This window comes from Nerophis ophidion, linkage group LG28 (assembly GCF_033978795.1).
Source record: "Nerophis ophidion isolate RoL-2023_Sa linkage group LG28, RoL_Noph_v1.0, whole genome shotgun sequence".
Classification (NCBI taxonomy): domain Eukaryota; kingdom Metazoa; phylum Chordata; class Actinopteri; order Syngnathiformes; family Syngnathidae; genus Nerophis; species Nerophis ophidion.
This window is the reverse complement of record NC_084638.1, coordinates 11,003,064-11,023,255: the sequence shown is the minus strand read 5'-3', so window position 1 is coordinate 11,023,255 and position 20,192 is coordinate 11,003,064. Positions and strand designations below refer to the sequence as shown.

Here is a 20,192-nt window from a genome sequence, read left to right as displayed (position 1 = left end):
TCAGGAAAATTAAAAATGACGATGTGTTTTCTAAAGTAGTGTTACATTAAATCTTTCAAATGTATCATTAAAGACCGATATAATAGCAGACAGAATTGAATGGACTAATTTTAATACGATACGGCGTGCAGAGGATAAGATAATTGGAGAAGAAAGTGTGCCTAGAAATGGTTAATTGAAAGGCAGTTAAATATTTCCTACCCTTCTATTCCTTGAAATGGATGATTTCTCAGGAGAGGAGGAGGATGAGGAAGAAGATGAAGACGACGACGACCCAGAATCCGATTCAGAAGAGGAGGAGTCAGAGGATGAATGTTTTCTGTTTTTCTTGTTCTCCATCTTTCCATCTTTTTCTTGCCACTGTGTAGCATCGGCTGGGTTTGAAGGACCTTTGTCCCGTTTCCCAGCATCTTGTGCCTTCTCTGTGGCCGAGTCCTCCTGCATCGTGGAAGCGTCCTTCGCAATCTCCTTTAATACCTGACTTGAGAAGCTTTCTTTGGAACTGTTCTTCTTAAAATCAGGGTCTTCCGCAGACTGGCTGGCGACTGGACGCAGTGGTTTGGCAGCAACATTCTGTACTGCAGACGTTTGATGTCTTTCCTTCTGTTCTCCAAGACCGGAGGAGACAGGGGGGGTGTCAGAGAAGGTACGGGGCCGCTTGAGAACCATGGAAGGGGTAGAAGACGGGGGTTGTATTGGAGAGTCCCTTGAGAACCGGAACTTCTTGACCGACGACTTGGAAGATGACAGTGACGTTGGTGACATTGGAGCATTGGCATCTTCCTGGTCCCCTGCCTCTGTTTTTTGAGCTGGTCCTGTGGAAAGGGGAGCAGTGGGAGGGGTAAGACCAAGCTCTCGGCCACATTTAGATGGAGGGACTTCAGTGTCTAACTCTTTGGTTATTTTATTCTTCAAACTATCCTCTTCACAAACCCTCTCCACTGTTATGGCCTCCTCTGTCCTCATGTTATCAAGAGTAGAATCTAGCCCTGAGTTTTTATTTTCACCGGCCTCAAACTCTAACCTCTGCTCTTCTGCTTTGTCGCTCTCTATCGTCTGAATTCTCACTCGCTCTTGTCTTTCTTCTTCTAGTCGCTTCTGCTCTAAAGATTTCTCCCTCTCCAGTCGCTGACGCTCTAAGGCTTTCTCTTTTTCTATTCGTTCTTGTTCTAAGACTTTCTCGCGCTCTAGTCGTTCTTGCTCTAAGGCTTTCTCTTTTTCTAGTCGCTCTTGCTCTAAGGCTTTCTCCTTCTCTAATCGCGCTTTCTCTAAGGCTTTTTCTTTTTGTAGTCGCTCAAGTTCTAAGGCTTTTGCTTTTTCTAGTCGCTCTTGCTCTAAAGCTTTCTCCCTCTCTTTTTCTAGCCGCTCCTGCTCTAAGGCTTTCTCCCTCTCTAGTCGCTCTTTCTCTAAGGCTTTCTCCCTCTCTAGTCGCTCTTGCTCTAAGGCTTTCTGCCTCTCTTTTTCTATTCGCTCTTGCTCTAATGCTTTCATCCTCTCTTTTTCTAGTCGCTCTTCCTCTAAAGCTTTCTGCCTTTCTTTTTCTAGTCGCTCCTCTAAAGCTTTCTGCCTCTCTTTTTCTAATCGCTCTTGCTCTAAGGCTTTCTCCCTCTCTATTCGCTCTTGCTCTAATGCTTTCATCCTCTCTTTTTCTAGTCGCTCTTCCTCTAAAGCTTTCTGCCTTTCTTTTTCTAGTCGCTCTTCCTCTAAGGCTTTCTGCCTCTCTTTTTCTAGTCGCTCTTCCTCTAAGGCTTTCTGCCTCTCTTTTTCTAGTCGCTCTTCCTCTAAAGCTTTCTGCCTCTCTTTTTCTAGTCGTTCTTCCTCTAAAGCTTTCTGCCTCTCTTTTTCTAGTCGTTCTTCCTCTAAAGCTTTCTGCCTCTCTTTTTCTAGTCGTTCTTCCTCTAAAGCTTTCTGCCTCTCTTTTTCTAGTCGTTCTTCCTCTAAAGCTTTCTGCCTCTCTTTTTCTAGTCGCTCTTCCTCTAAAGCTTTCTGCCTCTCTTTTTCTAGTCGTTCTTCCTCTAAAGCTTTCTGCCTCTCTTTTTCTAGTCGCTCTTCCTCTAAAGCTTTCTGCCTTTCTTTTTCTAGTCGCTCTTGCTCTAAGGCTTTCTCCCTCTCTTTTTCTAGTCGCTCTTGCTCTAAGGCTTTCTCCCTCTCGAGTCGCTCTTGCTCTAAGACTTTCTCCCTTTCTAGTCGCTCTTTCTCTAAGGCTTTCTCCCTCTCTAGTCGCTCTTTCTCTAAGGCTTTCTCCCTCTCTAGTCGCTCTTTCTCTAAGGCTTTCTCCCTCTCTAGTCGCTCTTGCTCTAAGGCTTTTTCTTTTTCTAGCCGCTCTTTCTCTAAGGCTTTCTCCCTCTCTAGTCGCTCTTGCTCTAAAGCTTTCTCTTTTTCTAATCGCTCTTGCTCTAAGGCTTTCTCTTTTTCTAGTCGCTCTTTCTCCAACCGCTCAAGCTCGAGGGCTTTCTCCCTCTCGAGTCGCTCTCTCTCTAACGCTTCCTCCCTCTGCTGTCGCTCTCTCTCCAAAGCTTTTTCCTTTTCCATTCGCTCTTTCTCGAGTCTTTCCCTTTCCAAACGTTCCTGCTCCAATAGTTTCTCTTTCTCAAGGCGCTCCTTTTCTTTTCTTTCCGCTTCCAAAGCTTTTTCTCTTTCTAACCTTTCTTTCTCAAGAGCCTTTTCTCGTTCCACTCGTTCCCGTTCCAAGGCCTTGAGTCTTGCCTTCTCCATTTCTCTCTCTTTCTTTTCCTTCTCCTCCTGCTGGAGACGTTCTTGCTCCAAGGCCCTTTGCCTTTCCAGCTCGAGAGCTTTCTCTCTGGCCAGAGCTTGCTCTCGCTCTTCCTGCTCTTTGGCCAAAGCTTCTTCTCTCTCCTGCCTCTCCTTTTCCAAAGCAAGTTTTTTCTCCAACTGCAAAGCTTTTTCTTCTTCCTCTTTTTCAAGAGCTCTCTTTCGCTCTTCCTCTTTTGCTTGTCCTTCCTCTTGGGTTCTTAACCTCGCTCTTTCCAACTCAAGAGCCTGTAGTTCAGAATCCCTCTGTTTCACTGTGGAAGCCCTGAGCCCACTCACAGGACTTTGGGCTGAATGGGCTCCGCCAATGCTCTGATTGATGCCTGGTTCCATAGAACCAGGCGTAGAGTCCGTGTGAGTGTTGGCAGATATGAGACCTCCAGTGTGCTCTGTGCCAGAAAATGATGTGGCCAATGGTGAAATGCTGTCCTTCCTGCAATCTTCCCCATTTCCACCGTGCCAGCTGGCTCCAGAGAAAGCGCCCTCCGATTCCATTTTACGTGCCAGAAGGGTTAACGGACCAGGTTTGCGCTCCACGTGTCCACCCCGGTGTGGTTCTGGACTGCTACTGCGGCTATCGCTGCTCGAGGAGCCAGAGCTGGAGCTACTGGGTGAGCGCCTCGCTGGGGCTACATCCGGACTCGGGGGGCTCTGTTTGGGGGTGTCGGGTAAGGGGAATGATAACTCTGGAGGTGGGGACGGGGGAGGGGTTGGCTGGCGGAGTTGAGGAGACAAAAGGGAGGGGATGTGCTGCTGCTGAGGTTGACAAGATGCTCCACACCTCTCCCGAGTTGAGGGCCCTCTGGCCGGCTGTCTTGGTGTTCTCCTTCGGATGTTGCTGTCCCAGTCTTCGTCGTCACCGTCGTCGTCGCCATCCTCACTGTCATCATCGTCACTGTCGGCCAAGAAATCGCTGGCCGCAGCCCTCTTGTCCGGCTGGTGGTCACCGCCGGGGACTGAGCCAGAAGCAGGAGAAGGAGACATGTGAGCTTCCTGGTTGCTGTTAGCTCCTCCCTCATTTACTGCGGCAGAAGGGCTGTCTCCGTCAGAGGGGCGTGGTGACTTCTGAAGGTCAGAGGCTTGGGTTGCATCCTGATAAAAAAAACAAAAAGATAGTAGACACTCTTATGCTTCGGTATTTGACTATCTTATTAAATAAAACTTGGGTAAGTTTGAAAGGGGTTATATTGTTGGCTGAGCACCAAAATAGTAGGAACATTAAGCCTGACCTGGGCTTGAGCGGGGCTTAGGGTGCTGTTATTTACTTCTGTGTGGTCCCCTTGCTCTGTTCACAAAAATGTAAATTGGCATTTTTATCATGCAGGAACTGGGAAATATGTATAATTCTACTTACCATTAGATTCAGAGGCTTCGCGAGCCTCTCTCTCCAGCCGCTGCCTCAAAAGCTCCTGCTGTTTAGCTAGATACTGCTTGATGAAGCTATTCTGGCTCATTTCCTCACCAATCTAAGAACAGAGGTACTTATGAAAACAGGCTGTGAGTCTTCGGGCAATCACATTTAATTGTATGTCCAGTATATTTATTTACAGTCGCTATCAAAAGTTTACAGACATTTGTTAAGAACATAATGTTCAGTTCAGTTCAGTTTATTTTCAGTCTAACAAAAACATATTCAAACATGGATCACGATTCAAAAAATGAATAACATGACTGAAACAGACAGAACCAAAAAAGCTTATATGCCCAACATAAAATTTTTTACATTCAATTAAGTTACCTTTTCTAATAATTTTGTAATACAAAAAGAAATATAGTCATTCAGCATTTACATTTAAGTTGCCCTTTAACAAATAATACAAAAATATGTACTTACACACATGCACTTTTTTGTAAATAGATAAACATACATACCTTCTAAATACAACATTTAACCAAACAAACATAAATTTCTAGTTCACATAACTTTCTAAAATACATTGTGACATGTTCTTTTTTAACTTAAATACTGAGTCACTCATTTTTACTTCTTTACCAACAGAATTCCACAAATTAACACCAAGAACAGATAAACATCTACGTTTAACAACTAATCTTGCTTTTGGTAAAATAAACTTAGATTCATCTCTTAGATTGTATTTGCAGGTCTGTAGAGAGAAGTATTTTTGAATTCCTTCTGGAAGAGTATTTTTGCTTTGAACATTATCTGTGTTATTTTATTATAAACAATATCTTGAAATTTCATAAGTTTTGATTTAACAAATCATGGATGGGTATGGTCATAATATCCTGCTTTGTTTATTAGCCGTACAGCTTTTTTTTGCAGCAAAACAACATCGTTAATTATGGTTTTAAAAGTGGTTCCCCAGAGTTCTACACAGTATGTCATGTATGGAAGTATCAAAGTATAATCAATTGTTAACAAAGAATTATAATTAAGTAATTCTTTAGTTTTATACAAAATACCAAGTGTTTTTGATATTTTTGTTTTTATATAATTTACATGTTGTCTCCATGATAATTATAACTCCCAAAAACTTAGTATCAAAGACATGCTCAATTTTATCTCCATTTTTTTAAATATTTACTTCATTAGATACCTCAGTTTTGGTACCAAATATCATACATTTAGTTTTAGCAATATTAAGTGATAATTTATTCATAGCAAACCAGTTTTTAAGCACTGTCATTTCTTGTTCTATTTTTACCAAAAGTTCATTAAAAAAAATTTCAGAACAAAGGATGCTTGTATCATCAGCCAACATAAAAAATGTTAAGAAACTTGATGCATCACAAAAATCATTAATGAAATTGTAAATAACTTAGGACCAATTATAGAACCCTGAGGAATTCCACAAACTATATTTTTAAATCCAGATATTGTATTATCCACCTGAACACATTGTTTTCTATTTTCTAGATAGCTCTTGATCCAGGACAGAGCTGGCCCTCGGATGCCGTACTTATCCAACTTATTTATTAACTGTCTGTGGTCAATGGTATCGAAGGCCTTTTTTAAATCAATATAGATGGCTATTGTAAATTCATCATTATCCATAGCAGTACTAACGTCATGGATGTCTTGAGTTTCCAATAATTTCTTCAACTCTTTTGTTTGTGATAATACCACCACCATGCTTGACAGAAGAAATGGTGTTCCTGGATTAAAGGCCACACATTTTCTCCTCTAAGCATCCATCCACCCGTCCATTTTCTACCGCTTGTCCCTTTTGGGGTCGCGGGGGGTGCGGGAGCCTATCTCAGCTGCATTCGGGCGGAAGGGGGTTACACCCTGGACAAGTCGCCACCTCATTACAGGGCCAACACAGATAGACAGACAACATTTATACTCACATTCACACACTAGGGCCAATTTAGTGTTGCCAATCAACCCAAGAAACATATTGTTGGGTATTGTGGCCAATCAGCTCAATGTTTGTTTCATTTGACCACAGAACTTTCCTCCAGAAGGTCTTATCTTTGTCCTTGTGATGTCAGATGAAAGAAAAATTGAGCTGTTTGGCCACAATAGTCAATATGTTTGGAGGAGAAAAGGTGAGGCCTTTAATCCCAGGAACACCACACCTACCGTCAAGCATGTTGGTGGTAGTATCATGCTCTGGCCCTGTTTTGCTGCCATGGAACTGGTGCTTTACAGAGAGTAAAAGGAGGATTACCTCCAAATTCTTCAGGACAAGCTAAAATCATCAGCCCGGAGGTTGGGTCTTGGGCGCAGTTGGGTGTTCCAACAGGACAATAACCCCAAACACACGTCAAAAGTGGTAAAGGAATGGCTATATCAGGCTAGAATGAAGGTTTTAGAATGGCCTTCTCAAAGTCCTGACTTAAACGTGTGGACAATGCTGAAGAAACAAGTCCATGTCAGAAAACCAACACATTTAGCTGAACTGCACCAAGTGGAGTGGTCAAATATCCAACCAGAAGCTTGTGGATGGCTACCAAAAACGCCTATTGCAGTGAACTTGCCAAGGGACATGTGAAGCAAATATTAACATTGCTGTATGTACACTTTTGACCCAGCATTTTCAGTAGACCCCTAATAAATTCATAAAAGAACCAACTTCATGAATGTTTTTTGTGACCAACAAGTATGTGCTCCAATCACTATCACAAAAAATAAGTGCTGTAGAAACGATTGAAACTCAAGACAGCCATGACATTATGTTCTTTACAAGTGTATGTACACTTTTGATCGCGACTTTCTTTCCTCGTGAATACATTTTCACGAGTTGACTCAAGGACTACAAAGGCAGCTTCTACCTGGAGAGTTTGGTTGCAGTCCAACCTGAGCAGTGGGAGGTCTTCTGCAGATTCTCCAGCATGAGAGGCCTGTTATTGAAAATAGACATCAGTTGTGCATTCTCAGAGGAACGACAAAAGAGCAGAACAGTGAACACAAAATTACGCCCAAAAAGAGTTCATGTTCAGAAGCAAATGTGTAACTCTGCAAAGCACCAGAAGTTCAATAGGACTGACCAAACGAGGAGAGTTAATTAAAATATATTAAAATATGCTAATACTAAAAACAATTTTTTTTATGTACATTTATTGAACATTTACATTTATGAATGTACATTTATTGTACATTTAAGGCTAATGTACATGTAATTACTGTACATTTTTTTTTAGCCTTTTTTAAAGAAAATCCTAACGCCAATTATATGATGACCACGCCCCCACCGCCACAGATATTTTGGCATTCTAGAGGAAACCGTGCATTATATTATTGGGTATTTAAGTATTGAGAACCATTTCAAAACGGGCTACAAAGTCCTTGACGAGCTTCTGGCGTATGCAGTAATATTATTTCATTTCCATCCATCCATCCATCCATTTTCTACCGCTTATTCCCTTTCGGGTCGCGGGGGGCGCTGGCGCCTATCTCAGCTACAATCGGGCAGAAGGCGGGGTACACCCTGGACAAGTCGCCACCTCATCGCAGGATTCCTTTTGTATTATTCTATCAAAGTATAATTAATTACTCTACAATTATCTACCTCCAGGGTTTCTCATTGTCCCCACCTTGCCCTGGTGTGGGATCTGAGCCGAGGATGTCGTTGTGGCTTGTGCAGCCCTTTGAGACACTCGTGATTTAGGCTATATAAGTAAACATTGATTGATTGATGATTGATACTTCAAAATTACTGTTAATAACTGCTTACTTTCTGATGGAACATGGTTTTATTTACACTTAAGTTCAAATGTAATAAACACTTCTTCCTCTGCTGTTTGGATGCTTTACGATAGTTTTGGGCGATACTACAAATGTGGAGTACGGTGCTGATCCTATACCGTGATCCTGGTACTTCAAATATTCAAGATCAAAGACATTATCATAGGGCTAGGCGATATATCGATATACTGCGGGTTTGTCTCTGTGCGAAATAGAAAATGACTATATCGTGATATTCCAGTATACGTTCTCACGCAGTTGCTTTTAGCTTTAGCTGCGGGCATTACACTGTAGGCTCTTCTCACTCTTTCTAGTCTTTCTTTCTCAAAAACAAAAAAAATAAGCACACCTTCTCACATGCTGTCACGTCATACGCCCTTGCATGAGAAGTAGCAGCATGGGAAACATTAGCTGTGGTGCTAAAGGAGAGGTACGAGTGGTAATACGAGAGAACGAAGGTGCCAATCTGGTAACAAATGAAGGAAGAATTAATTCCTAAGAAAAACAGCACGGGATCCATCAATGTCGAACAAGCGTATGACAAAAGCGTTAGAGTAGCACCTCCTGCTAACTTGTAGCATCATTTGAAAAGTCCCCCGCTAAAGAATGAAGAGTGCTTGAAACTGCATGTCAAAATCTCTGTTAGGTGCCATACCCACAAAATGCCGAAGCAACCATTTCCAGATCGTATGAAAAAAATTGTCAACAACAGAAGGAGATAACGTCCGCAGGAACCTACCACATAGCAAAAGACATGACTATTTGATTTCCTATTAAGCAGCTCATTTTTATTCGACAGTTATTGAAATATCTTGTGTGACATCATGCACAAAAGTGCAATTTATTTGTTTTAAACTATTGTAGTGGCGTTCTGTACAAAAAGTGCACTTAAATTTAGTGGTCTTTTGATATCTCATCTTAGTGACATCATGCACAAAAGTGCACTCACAGCTTGTTTTAAAATGTCTCTGACGATCTTGCACTTTCTGTTTTGGAAATGACATGAATGTTTGTGCCACTGCTTAATAATTTTAATAAATACACTTTTAGTTGTGATTTCCCTCTCTGCATGAAAATTTGAAAGTAGCATAAATTAATGCAGTATGAAGAAGAATGTTTTAATGTAGATGCATAGAATCATCATACTGCTGTGATTATATGTATCAAGTGTTCATTCAAGGCCAAGGCAAAATATCGTAATATATATCGCGATATGGCCTAAAAATATCGCGATATTAAAAAAAGGCCATATCGCCCAGGCATACTTTGTAGTGTACGACAAAAGACTAGATTCACCCTAATGGCAAAGACTGCTCTCCGAATTAATCTGTTGGAATTGCAAAATTTACCATACAATGTTTGCAAATGTGACTCAGAAGTGTAAGAAAATTAGATAGTTAGATGTTAAGATAAAATACATAGATAAATAAATAAATATAAATAAATACACAAATGTAGTTTTTTTTAACACTTTCACTCACACAGGAGTACCAACAATTTGCACTGTTGAGTATCGATTATCATTGATTATCCGACTCAGTGGCCTTGTGGTTAAGTGTCCGCTCTGAGATCGGTAGGTCGTGAGTTCAAATCCCGGCCTAATCATACCAAAGACTATAAAAATGGGGCCTATTACCTTCTAGTGCCACCCACACTGGTTCAAATGTAACTTAGATATAGGGGTCCACTATGTAAAAGCGCTTTGAGTCTCTAGAGAAAAGCGCTATACAAACACAATCCACTTCACTTACAGCATGGAATACTTTGTAGTTTACAACAAAAGACTAGATTCATCCTAATGGCAAAGACTACTCTCCGGTTGGAATCGACCATACAATTTTTGCAAATGTGACTGAGAAGTGTAAGAAAACGAGATAATGTTAGGTGTTATAATAAAATAAATAAATGAAGAAATAGATATATAATAACACAAATAGTCATTTATTAACACTTTCACTCACACAGGAGTACCAACAATTTATACTGTTGAGTGTCGATTATCCGGCTTAGGGGCCTTGTGGTTAGAGTATCCGCCCTGAGATCGGTAGGTCGTGAGTTCAAATCCCGGCCGAGTCATACCAAAGACTATAAACTCAGCATCAAGGGTTGGAATTGGGGGGTTAAATCACCAAAAAATGATTCCCGGGCGCGACCACAGCTCCTGCTCACTGCTCCCCTCACCTCCCAGAGGGTGATAGGTCAAATGCAGAGAATAATTTCTCCACAATGACAATAATTTGTACTTCAACTTTAAAACAGGAATGTGTAAAACCATGTATTGTTTATAGGTTCATGTGTCAATAACATGCTAGAATCGCTTATGAAAAATAAAAATGAGTGTGAAAAGGCTTCAAACACACTAAGAATTTTACAGTCCTTAAAGGCCTACTGAAACGCAGTCTGATAGTTTATATATCAATGATGAAATATTAACATTGCAACAAATGCCAATACGGCCTTTTTAGTTTACTTAATTGCAATTTTAAATTTCGCGCGAGGTATCCTGTTGAAAACGTGGCGGAATGATGACGCTTATGTTGACGCGTTCTTGTGACGTTATTGGTTGGAGCCAACATTTCAGCACAAGGCTAAAAGTCGTCTCTTTTCATTAGATAATTACACAGTATTTTGGACATCTGTGTTGCTGAATCTTTTGCAATTTGTTCAATTAATAATGGAGACGTCAAAGAAGAATGCTGTTGGTGGTTGGTGGATTGCAGCTGCCTTTAGCAACCGAAACACAGCCAGAGTTTCTTTGTTTGTTGTGAAGCTTTAACACAGAGCGGTCAAGCGAACATGTTTCTGTGATATTATGTCGGCTCTTACCGGAGACGTGAGCGGATTATGGGAACTCCTCCTGCAGCTGTCAAAAAGGCAGCTGTGATCTTGGCTCCTCTCAGAGACACTGGCGTTCACCGCAGCCCTCCGACTTTCAGGTATGACTTTATAATCTCACTAAAACAGTGGCTCTTAACCTTGTTGGAGGTACTGAACCCCGCCAGTTTCATTTGCGCATTCACCGAACCCATCTTTAGTGAAAAATAAAGCGTTTATTCTTAATTTAATGATGTTACTATATTAAAGAAATACTAATAAAGATATATCCCCGCCAGTTTCATTTGCGCATTCACCGAACCCTTCTTTAGTGAAAAATAAAATGTTTTCTTAATTGTGATTTAGGTCTATATAAATAAACATTGATTGATTGATTGAATTTAATGATGTTACTATATTAAATAAATACTTATAAAGATATATCTTACAAAGAGAAAGTTACAGGAATGTACACATGATTCCATGTTTACATCTCATTGTGCAACATGTGAATGTTTTAGTGGGACCTAAATGCGATATCTGAAAGGGATACAAATTATTTCCAACCCCACCTTGTACAGAGCTGATGAAAAACAATGTTCTTTTTTTTGTTATTGTAAGTGTGCCAAAACACTTATATTAGAAAATAAGCTCATGGAAATGATTGCTGTCATTTGATTATAATAACAAAACATTGAACTTGTTATTTAGTCAGGTTTGGACGGAGGCTCCGTCGAACCCCTGTGGCCGACTGACCGAACGCCTAGGGTTCGATCGAACCCAGGTTAAGAACCACTGCACTAAAACACTATTAAAACAATAAGCAGAATAGAGATTTTCCAGAATTATCCTAGTAAATGTGTGTAATAACATCTGAATCGCTCCCACTGCCGCCGCCTGTGGCCGTCGCCTTTTAGTTGTTTTTTTTTAGTGCTTCACTCTAACTTTCCTTATCCACGAATCTTTCATCCTTGCTCAAATTAATGGGGAAATTGTCGCTTTCTCTGTCCGAATCGCTCTTGCTGCTGGTGGCCATGATTGTAAACAATGTTCAGATGTGAGGAGCTCCACAACCCGTGACGTCACGCGCACATCGTCTGCTACTTCCAGTACAGGCAAGGCTTTTTTATTAGCGACCAAAAGTTGCGAACTTTATCGTCGATGTTCTCTACCAAATCCTTTCAGCAAAAATATGGCAATATCGCGAAATGTTTAAGTATGACACATAGAATGGACCTGCTATCCCTGTTTAAAGAAGAAAATCTCATTACAGTAGGCCTTACTGAAACTCACTACTAGCGACCACGCAGTCTGATAGTTTATACATCAATGATGAAATATTAACATTACAACACATGCCAATACAGCCTTTTTAGTTTACTAAATTACAATTTTAAATTTCCCGGGAGTTTCGTCTTTGAAACGTCTTGTAATGATGACGTGTACGCAAGACGTCACTGGTTTTTAGGAAGTAAAAGCGCTGCGCACAAACACAGCTAAATGTCGTCTGCTTTAACGGCATAATTACGCAGTATTTTGGACATCTTTTGCAATTTGTTCAATTAGTATTGGAGAAATCACAGTAGAAAGATGGGGTTGGGAAGCTTTAGCCTTTAGCCACACAAAACACACGGTGATTCCTTGTTCAAAATTCCCGGAGGTGAAACTTTCCTATGGATCAGAGCGTGGTCAAGCCAACACAGATCCTGACCACATGTCAACCAGCAGGTTTTGGTGAGAAAATTGTGGTTAAAAAGTCAGTTCTTACCGGAGAAAAGCTGAGCTTGTGCCGTCCATAGCTGCTGTCGACTCCCCTGAGACACCGCGCCTCAAGACACACCCTTCCGACTATCAGGTACTATTTAACTCACTAAAACACTAGCAACTAGGTAACCGAATATATTCGGCCGAATATGGCAAAAAAAGCCACATTCGGCCTTCGGTGGAATGAGTTAAAAACAAGGCCGAATAGTGGCGTGTGACGCAATTTTTTGACGCGGTGACGCAATCAACCAACGTGCAGTGACGTTGGGATATGTTGTGTACCTGTATAAGTGTATGAGGTTACAAGCACACACTTAATTGAGATTTAGTGGGGCGTCTGTTTACATTATTAGCCTGTAGTAGTAGGCCTACCTGTATAAGTGTATGAGGTTACAAGCACACACTTAATTGACATTTACTTGAGCCTTGTGTTGACATTATTAGCCTGTTGTGTAGGCTGCCTGTATAAGTGTATGAGGTTACAAGCACACTCTTAATTGACATTTACTTGAGCTTTCTGTTTACATTATTAGCATATCTACTGTGGCTAAGCAGACTTTTGCCAAAAAGACAATAATTCATTTGTTGTGGGTTTATCCACTTTAATGCACTTTATTTTTTTTTTGGAACGCATGTTTAGTTTGAAGGCCTAATATAAATGAAAAACTGTGCTTTTTTTTGAAAAGCAAAGGCTACTGGAATATTAAAAAATGTCAATATTCAATAAAAAATTACTTTATTTTAAAAACATGTGTAAATATTTATTCTAGGCTATTTATGCAATATTTAAAAAATTGTGAAAAACTGCATTTATTATTCGGTATTCGGCCAAGCGTTTCAATTTTAAAACAGGAATAGGTAAAACCATGTATTGTTTATAGGTTCATGTGTCAATAACATGCTAGAATCGCTAATGAAAAATAAAAATGAGTGTGAAAAGAACCAAGCGTTTAAATTTGATTCGGCTTCGGTCTACAAATTTTCATTTCGGTGCATCCCTACTAGCAACAATAGAAAGATAAGGGATTTCCCAGAATTAACCGAGTAAATGTGTCTAAAAACATCGGAATACCTCCCAATGCAATCGCGTTTTGTTTTTTTTTTACTTTTTTTTTTCTAGTCCGTCTCTATCAATATCCCCAAACTTAAATCTTTCATCCTCGCTCAAATTAATGGGAAAATTGTCGTTTTCTCGGTCCGAATAGCACTTTTTGTTGGAGGCTCCCATTCAATCAATCAATGTTTATTTATATAGCCCTAAATCACAAATTAAAAACAATGTAAATATGTGAGGAGCCATCAAACATGTGACGTCATTGTCTGCGACTTCCGGTAGAGGCAGGGCTTTTCTCTTAGCACCGAAAGTTGCGAACTTTATCGTGGATGTTCTCTGCTAAATCCTTCCAGCAAAAATACGGCAATATCGCGAAATGATCAAGTATGACACATAGAATGGCCCTGCTGTCCCCGTTTGAATAAGAAAATCTCATTTCAGTAGGCCTTTAAATCAACAAAAATGATTACCGGTCGCGACCACTGCTGCTGCTCACTGCTCCCCTCACCTCCCAGGGGGTGATCAAGGGTGATAGGTCAGTTGGAGAGAATAATTTTGCCCCAATGACAATCATTTGTACTTCAACTTTAAAACAGGAATGGGTAAAACCATGTATTGTTTATAGGTTCATGTGTCAATAACATGCTAGAATTGCTTATGAAAAATAAAAATGAGTGAGAAAAGAACCTTTACTTGATGTCCGGTCCAAAAGTAAACAAAACAGCTCTTCATTGACCTACGGCAGCTCTAAGGCCTCAAACACACTAAGAATTTTACAGTCCTTAAAGGCCTACTGAAACGCAGTCTGATAGTTTATATATCAATGTTGAAATATTAACATTGCAACAAATGCCAATATGGCCTTTTTGGTTTACTAAATTGCCTTTTTAAATTTCGCGCGAGGTATACTGTTGGAAACATTGCGGAATGATGACGCGTTCTTGTGACGTTGTTGGTTGGAGCGAACATTTCAGCACAAGGCTAAAAGTCGTCTCTTTTCATCGCATAATTACACAGTATTTTGGACTTCTGCGTTGCTGAATCTTTTGCAATTTGTTCAATTAATAATGGAGACGTCAAAGAAGAATGCTGTTGGTGGAAAGCGGTGGATTGCAGCTACCTTTAGCAACCGAAACACAGCCAGAGGCCTAATATAAATGAAAAACTTTGTGCTTTTTTTGAAAAGCAAAGGCTACTGGAATATTAAAAAAATGACAATATTCAATAAAAAATTACTTTATTTGAAAAACGTGTAAATATTTATTCTAGGCTATTTATGCAATATTTTAAAAAATTGTGAAAAACTGCATTCATTATTCGGTATTTGGCCAAGTGTTTCAATTTTAAAACAGGAATGGGTAAAACCATGTATTGTTTATAGGTTCATGTGTCAATAACATGCTAGAATTGCTTATGAAAAATAAAAATGAGTGTGAAAAGAACCAAGCGTTTAAATTTTATTCAGCTTCGGCTACAAATTTTCATTTCGGTGCATCCCTACTAGCAACACAATAGAAAGATAAGGGATTTCCCAGAATTAACCGAGTAAATGTGTCTAAAAACATCGGAATACCTCCCAATGCAATCGCGTTTTGTTTTTTTTAACTTTTTTTTCTTCTAGTCCGTCTCTATCAATATCCCCAAACTTGAATCTTTCATCCTCGCTCAAATTAATGGGAAAATTGTCGTTTTTTCGGTCCGAATAGCACTTTTTGTTGGAGGCTCCCATTCAATCAATCAATGTTTATTTATATAGCCCTAAATCACAAATTAAAAACAATGTAAATATGTGCGGAGCCACCAAACATGTGACGTCATCGTCTGCGACTTCCGGTAGAGGCAGGGCTTTTCTCTTAGCACCGAAAGTTGCGAACTTTATCATGGATGTTCTCTACTAAATCCATCCATCCATCCATTTTCTACCGCTTATTCCCTTTCGGGGTCGCGGGGGGCGCTGGCGCCTATCTCAGCTACAATCGGGCGGAAGGCGGGGTACACCCTGGACAAGTCGCCACCTCATCCCAGGGCCAACACAGAAAGACAGACAACATTCACACTCACATTCACACACTAGGGCCAATTTAGTGTTGCCAATCAACCTATCCCCAGGTGCATGTCTTTGGAAGTGGGAGGAAGCCGGAGTACCCGGAGGGAACCCACGCATTCACGGGGAGAACATGCAAACTCCACACAGAAAGATCCTCAGCCTGGATTTGAACCCAGGACTGCAGGACCTTCGTATTGTGAGGCAGACGCACTAACCCCTCTTCCACCGTGAAGCCCTCTACTAAATCCTTTCAGCAAAAATATGGCAATATCGCAAAATCATCAAGTATGCCACATTGAATGGACCTGCTATCCCCGTTTGAATAAGAAAATCTCATTTCAGTAGGCCTTTAAATCACCAAAAATGATTCCCGGTCGCGACCACCGCTGCTGCTCACTGCTCCCCTCACCTCCCAGGGGGTGATCAAGGGGGATAGGTCAGTTGGAGAGAATCATTTTGCCACAATGACAATCATTTGTACTTCAACTTTAAAACAGGAATGGGTAAAACCATGTATTGTTTATAGGTTCATGTGTCAATAACATGCTAGAATCGCTTATGAAAAATAAAAATGAGTGTGAAAAGAACCAAGCGTTTAAATTTTATTCGGCTTCGGCTACAAATTTTCATTTCGGTGCATCCCTACTAGCAACACAATAGAAAGATAAGGGATTTCCCAGAATTAACCGAGTAAATGTGTCTAAAAACATCGGAATACCTCCCAATGCAATCGCGTTTTGTTTTTTTTTTACTTTTTTTTTTCTTCTAGTCCGTCTCTATCAATATCCCCAAACTTGAATCTTTCATCCTCGCTCAAATTAATGGGAAAATTGTCGTTTTCTCGTTCCGAATAGCACTTTTTGTTGGAGGCTCCCATTCAATCAATCAATGTTTATTTGTATAGCATTAAATCACAAATAAATTAAAAACAATGCAAATATGTGCGGAGCCATCAAACATGTGACGTCATTGTCTGCGACTTCCGGTAAAGGCAGGGCTTTTCTGTTAGCACCGAAAGTTGCGAACTTTATCGTGGATGTTCTCTACTAAATCCTTTCAGCAAAAATACGGCAATATCGCGAAATGATCAAGTATGACACATAGAATGGCCCTGCTGTCCCCGTTTGAATAAGAACATTGCATTTCAGTAGGCCTTTAAATCACCAAAAATGATTCCCGGTCGCGACCACCGCTGCTGCTCACTGCTCCCCTCACCTCCCAGGGGGTGATCAAGGGTGATAGGTCAGTTGGAGAGAATAATTTTGCCACAATGACAATCATTTGTACTTCAACTTTAAAACAGGAATGGGTAAAACCATGTATTGTTTATAGGTTCATGTGTCAATAACATGCTAGAATCGCTTATGAAAAATAAAAATGAGTGTGAAAAGAACCTATGCTTGATGTCCGGTCCAAAAGTAAACAAAACAGCTCTTCATTGACCTACGGCAGCTCAAAGGCCTCAAACACACTAAGAATTTTACAGTCCTTAAAGGCCTACTGAAACGCAGTCTGATAGTTTATATATCAATGTTGAAATATTAACATTGCAACAAATGCCAATATGGCCTTTTTAGTTTACTAAATTGCCTTTTTAAATTTCGCGCGAGGTATACTGTTGGAAACATTGCGGAATGATGACGCGTTCTTGTGACGTTGTTGGTTGGAGCGAACATTTCAGCACAAGGCTAAAAGTCGTCTCTTTTCATCGCATAATTACACAGTATTTTGGACGTCTGTGTTGCTGAATCTTTTGCAATTTGTTCAATTAATAATGGAGACGTCAAAGAAGAATGCTGTTGGTGGAAAGCGGTGGATTGCAGCTGCCTTTAGCAACCGAAACACAGCCAGAGGCCTAATATAAATGAAAAACTTTGTGCTTTTTTTGAAAAGCAAAGGCTACTGGAATATTAAAAAAATGACAATATTCAATAAAAAATTACTTTATTTGAAAAACGTGTAAATATTTATTCTAGGCTATTTATGCAATATTTAAAAAATTGTGAAAAACTGCATTCATTATTCGGTATTTGGTATTCGGCCTTCAGCCAAGCGTTTACATTTTAAAACAGGAATGGGTAAAACCATGTATTGTTTATAGGTTCATGTGTCAATAACATGCTAGAATTGCTTATGAAAAATAAAAATGAGTGTGAAAAGAACCAAGCGTTTAAATTTTATTCGGCTTCGGCTACAAATTTTCATTTCGGTGCATCCCTACTAGCAACACAATAGAAAGATAAGGGATTTCCCAGAATTAACCGAGTAAATGTGTCTAAAAACATCGGAATACCTCCCAATGCAATCGCGTTTTGTTTTTTTTCTAGTCCGTCTCTATCAATATCCCCAAACTTGAATCTTTCCTCCTCGCTCAAATTAATGGGGAAATTGTCGTTTTCTCGGTCCGAATAGCACTTTTTGTTGGAGGCTCCCATTCAATCAATCAATGTTTATTTATATAGCCCTAAATCACAAATTAAAAACAATGTAAATATGTGAGGAGCCATCAAACATGTGACGTCATCGTCTGCGACTTCCGATAGAGGCAGGGCTTTTCTCTTAGCACCGAAAGTTGCGAACTTTATCGTGAATGTTCTCTACTAAAATCCTTTCAGCTAAAATGTGGGATTATCGCGAAATCATCAAGTATGACACATAGAATGGACCTGCTATCCCCGTTTAAATAAGAAAATTGCATTTCAGTAGGCCTTTAAATCACCAAAAATGATTCCCAGTCGCGACCACCGCTGCTGCTCACTGCTCCCCTCACCTCCCAGGGGGTGATCAAGGGGGATAGATCAGTTGTAGAGAATAATTTTGCCACAATGACAATCATTTGTACTTCAACTTTAAAACAGGAATGGGTAAAACCATGTATTGTTTAGAGGTTCATGTGTCAATAACATGCTAGAATCGCTTATGAAAAATAAAAATGAGTGTGAAAAGAACCTTTGCTTGATGTCCGGTCCAAAAGTAAACAAAACAGCTCTTCATTGACCTACGGCAGCTCAAAGGCCTCAAACAGACTTAAAGAATTTTACAGTCCTTAAGACGTCAGAACATGGCCAAAGAGTGGATTAAAAAATAAAAAAATAATGGGTTGAAATAGCGTAGTAAAAAAATATTCACATTTTCTAAATGCGAATAATGCTTAGATGTGGTAAACAGCAGCTAAGCTAAACGTTAGCCACATAGCTAACAGGGCAATATACATTCGCAAAAGAGCACTTAAGTGGACTCAACTCTTACGAGCTGAGATTTTTATGAGATTTTAACACAATTAGTGAGCAACAAGGCGGTAAAAAAAAAAAAAAGGTGAAAATACAACACAAAATCCCTGCGACTCCGCGGCGACGATACTCGGATGTCGGCCTCCAGAAAGCGTCGTCACCCCGGCCGCGGCAAAAACTCACCCCTTTCAGCCGTTTGACGAGGGCGTTCTTCTGGCCGCTCTTCGACAGGCCTCTCTCCTCCAGGGCGGCCTTCAGGTCGGCCACGCGAAGGGACTGCAGCGGCTTCCCGTCCAGGGTAACGTCTTCGAGGTCCGCCATTTTCCCTTCCTCTGGACCGCTTCCAGCGAGAGCGCGTCAGGCCACGCCCTCCGGTGGTGTGACGTCATCGACGACCACTTCCGGCAAGGAATATTAAAATAAAATGCAATTTTACATTACTCAATTATTTTATTTGGACGCGTATATGTTTTTCTTTTTAAGTAGAACGTATTTTCTTTTTAAATCAAACTTGGTTAGGACTGTCACTGCCCGCTTTACTGTGCTGCCTGATCTGTCTGCGCATGCGTCAAAATTCAGCAACTTCCGCTCCGAAATTGACGTGTTTTTTCGAAAATATAGGCTTTTTAAAATTAGTTTTTCCTTTTACACTGTATGAACAAAAATTTGAAAAGGAATTGTACCTTTGCAACCTCGTTATTTTATTGGCTAAGTTTTATATTCATAAATGTAAGTTTCTTAATACCCGACCTATCTTTTGTGCCTTTAAAAAAGATTTTGAACTCTACATTAAAACGCTCTCTACCTCTAACAACAAAAAAGCTGTGAAAACGATGATGCTGTGTTCCAAATTTAAGTTATTTAAGTTATTTAAGTTGTTTAATGAATCTGAATGAGCCTATGGCTTTGCACTTTCAATCAATCAATCAATCAATGTTTACTTATATAGCCCTAAATCACTAGTGTCTCAAAGGGCTGCACAAACCACCACGACATCCTCGGTAGGCCCACATAAGGGCTTTGTTTATTATATATTTTTTTTTGTATTCTATTTTTGTTATTTTGAGTATACAACGCCCTGGCGCTTTTTTTGTACTGTTTTCATAATGTTTTATAATGTTTAATATTGTTGTTTGACCTACTGTTTGTAATTGTTGAAATTTATAAATAAACATTTAAATTTTTTCTTTAAAATAATAATAAAAATGTGTTTTTCCTATATATATTTTATTTTTGTATTTTATTTTTGTTGTTTTGAATTTACAACCCCCTGGCGCTGATTTCTACTGTTTTCATAATGTTTTATATTGTTGTTTGACTTACTTTTTGTAATTGTTGAAATTTATAAATAAACATTTT

At 39.8% G+C, this 20,192-nt stretch overlaps 1 protein-coding gene across 1 annotated transcript in view; it reads right to left on the bottom strand.

The window, feature by feature from the left end:
- Positions 1-19,201, bottom strand: part of acin1a (apoptotic chromatin condensation inducer 1a) — a 42,189-nt gene extending 22,988 nt beyond the window's left edge. Inside the window, 6 exon segments of the mRNA XM_061890545.1 lie at positions 202-3,864; positions 4,002-4,057; positions 4,127-4,240; positions 7,015-7,045; positions 7,047-7,078; positions 19,016-19,201. Coding sequence (XP_061746529.1) covers positions 202-3,864; positions 4,002-4,057; positions 4,127-4,240; positions 7,015-7,045; positions 7,047-7,078; positions 19,016-19,154 — 4,035 coding nt within the window. The 5' untranslated portion in view covers positions 19,155-19,201.
- Positions 19,202-20,192: the final 991 nt, after the last annotated feature.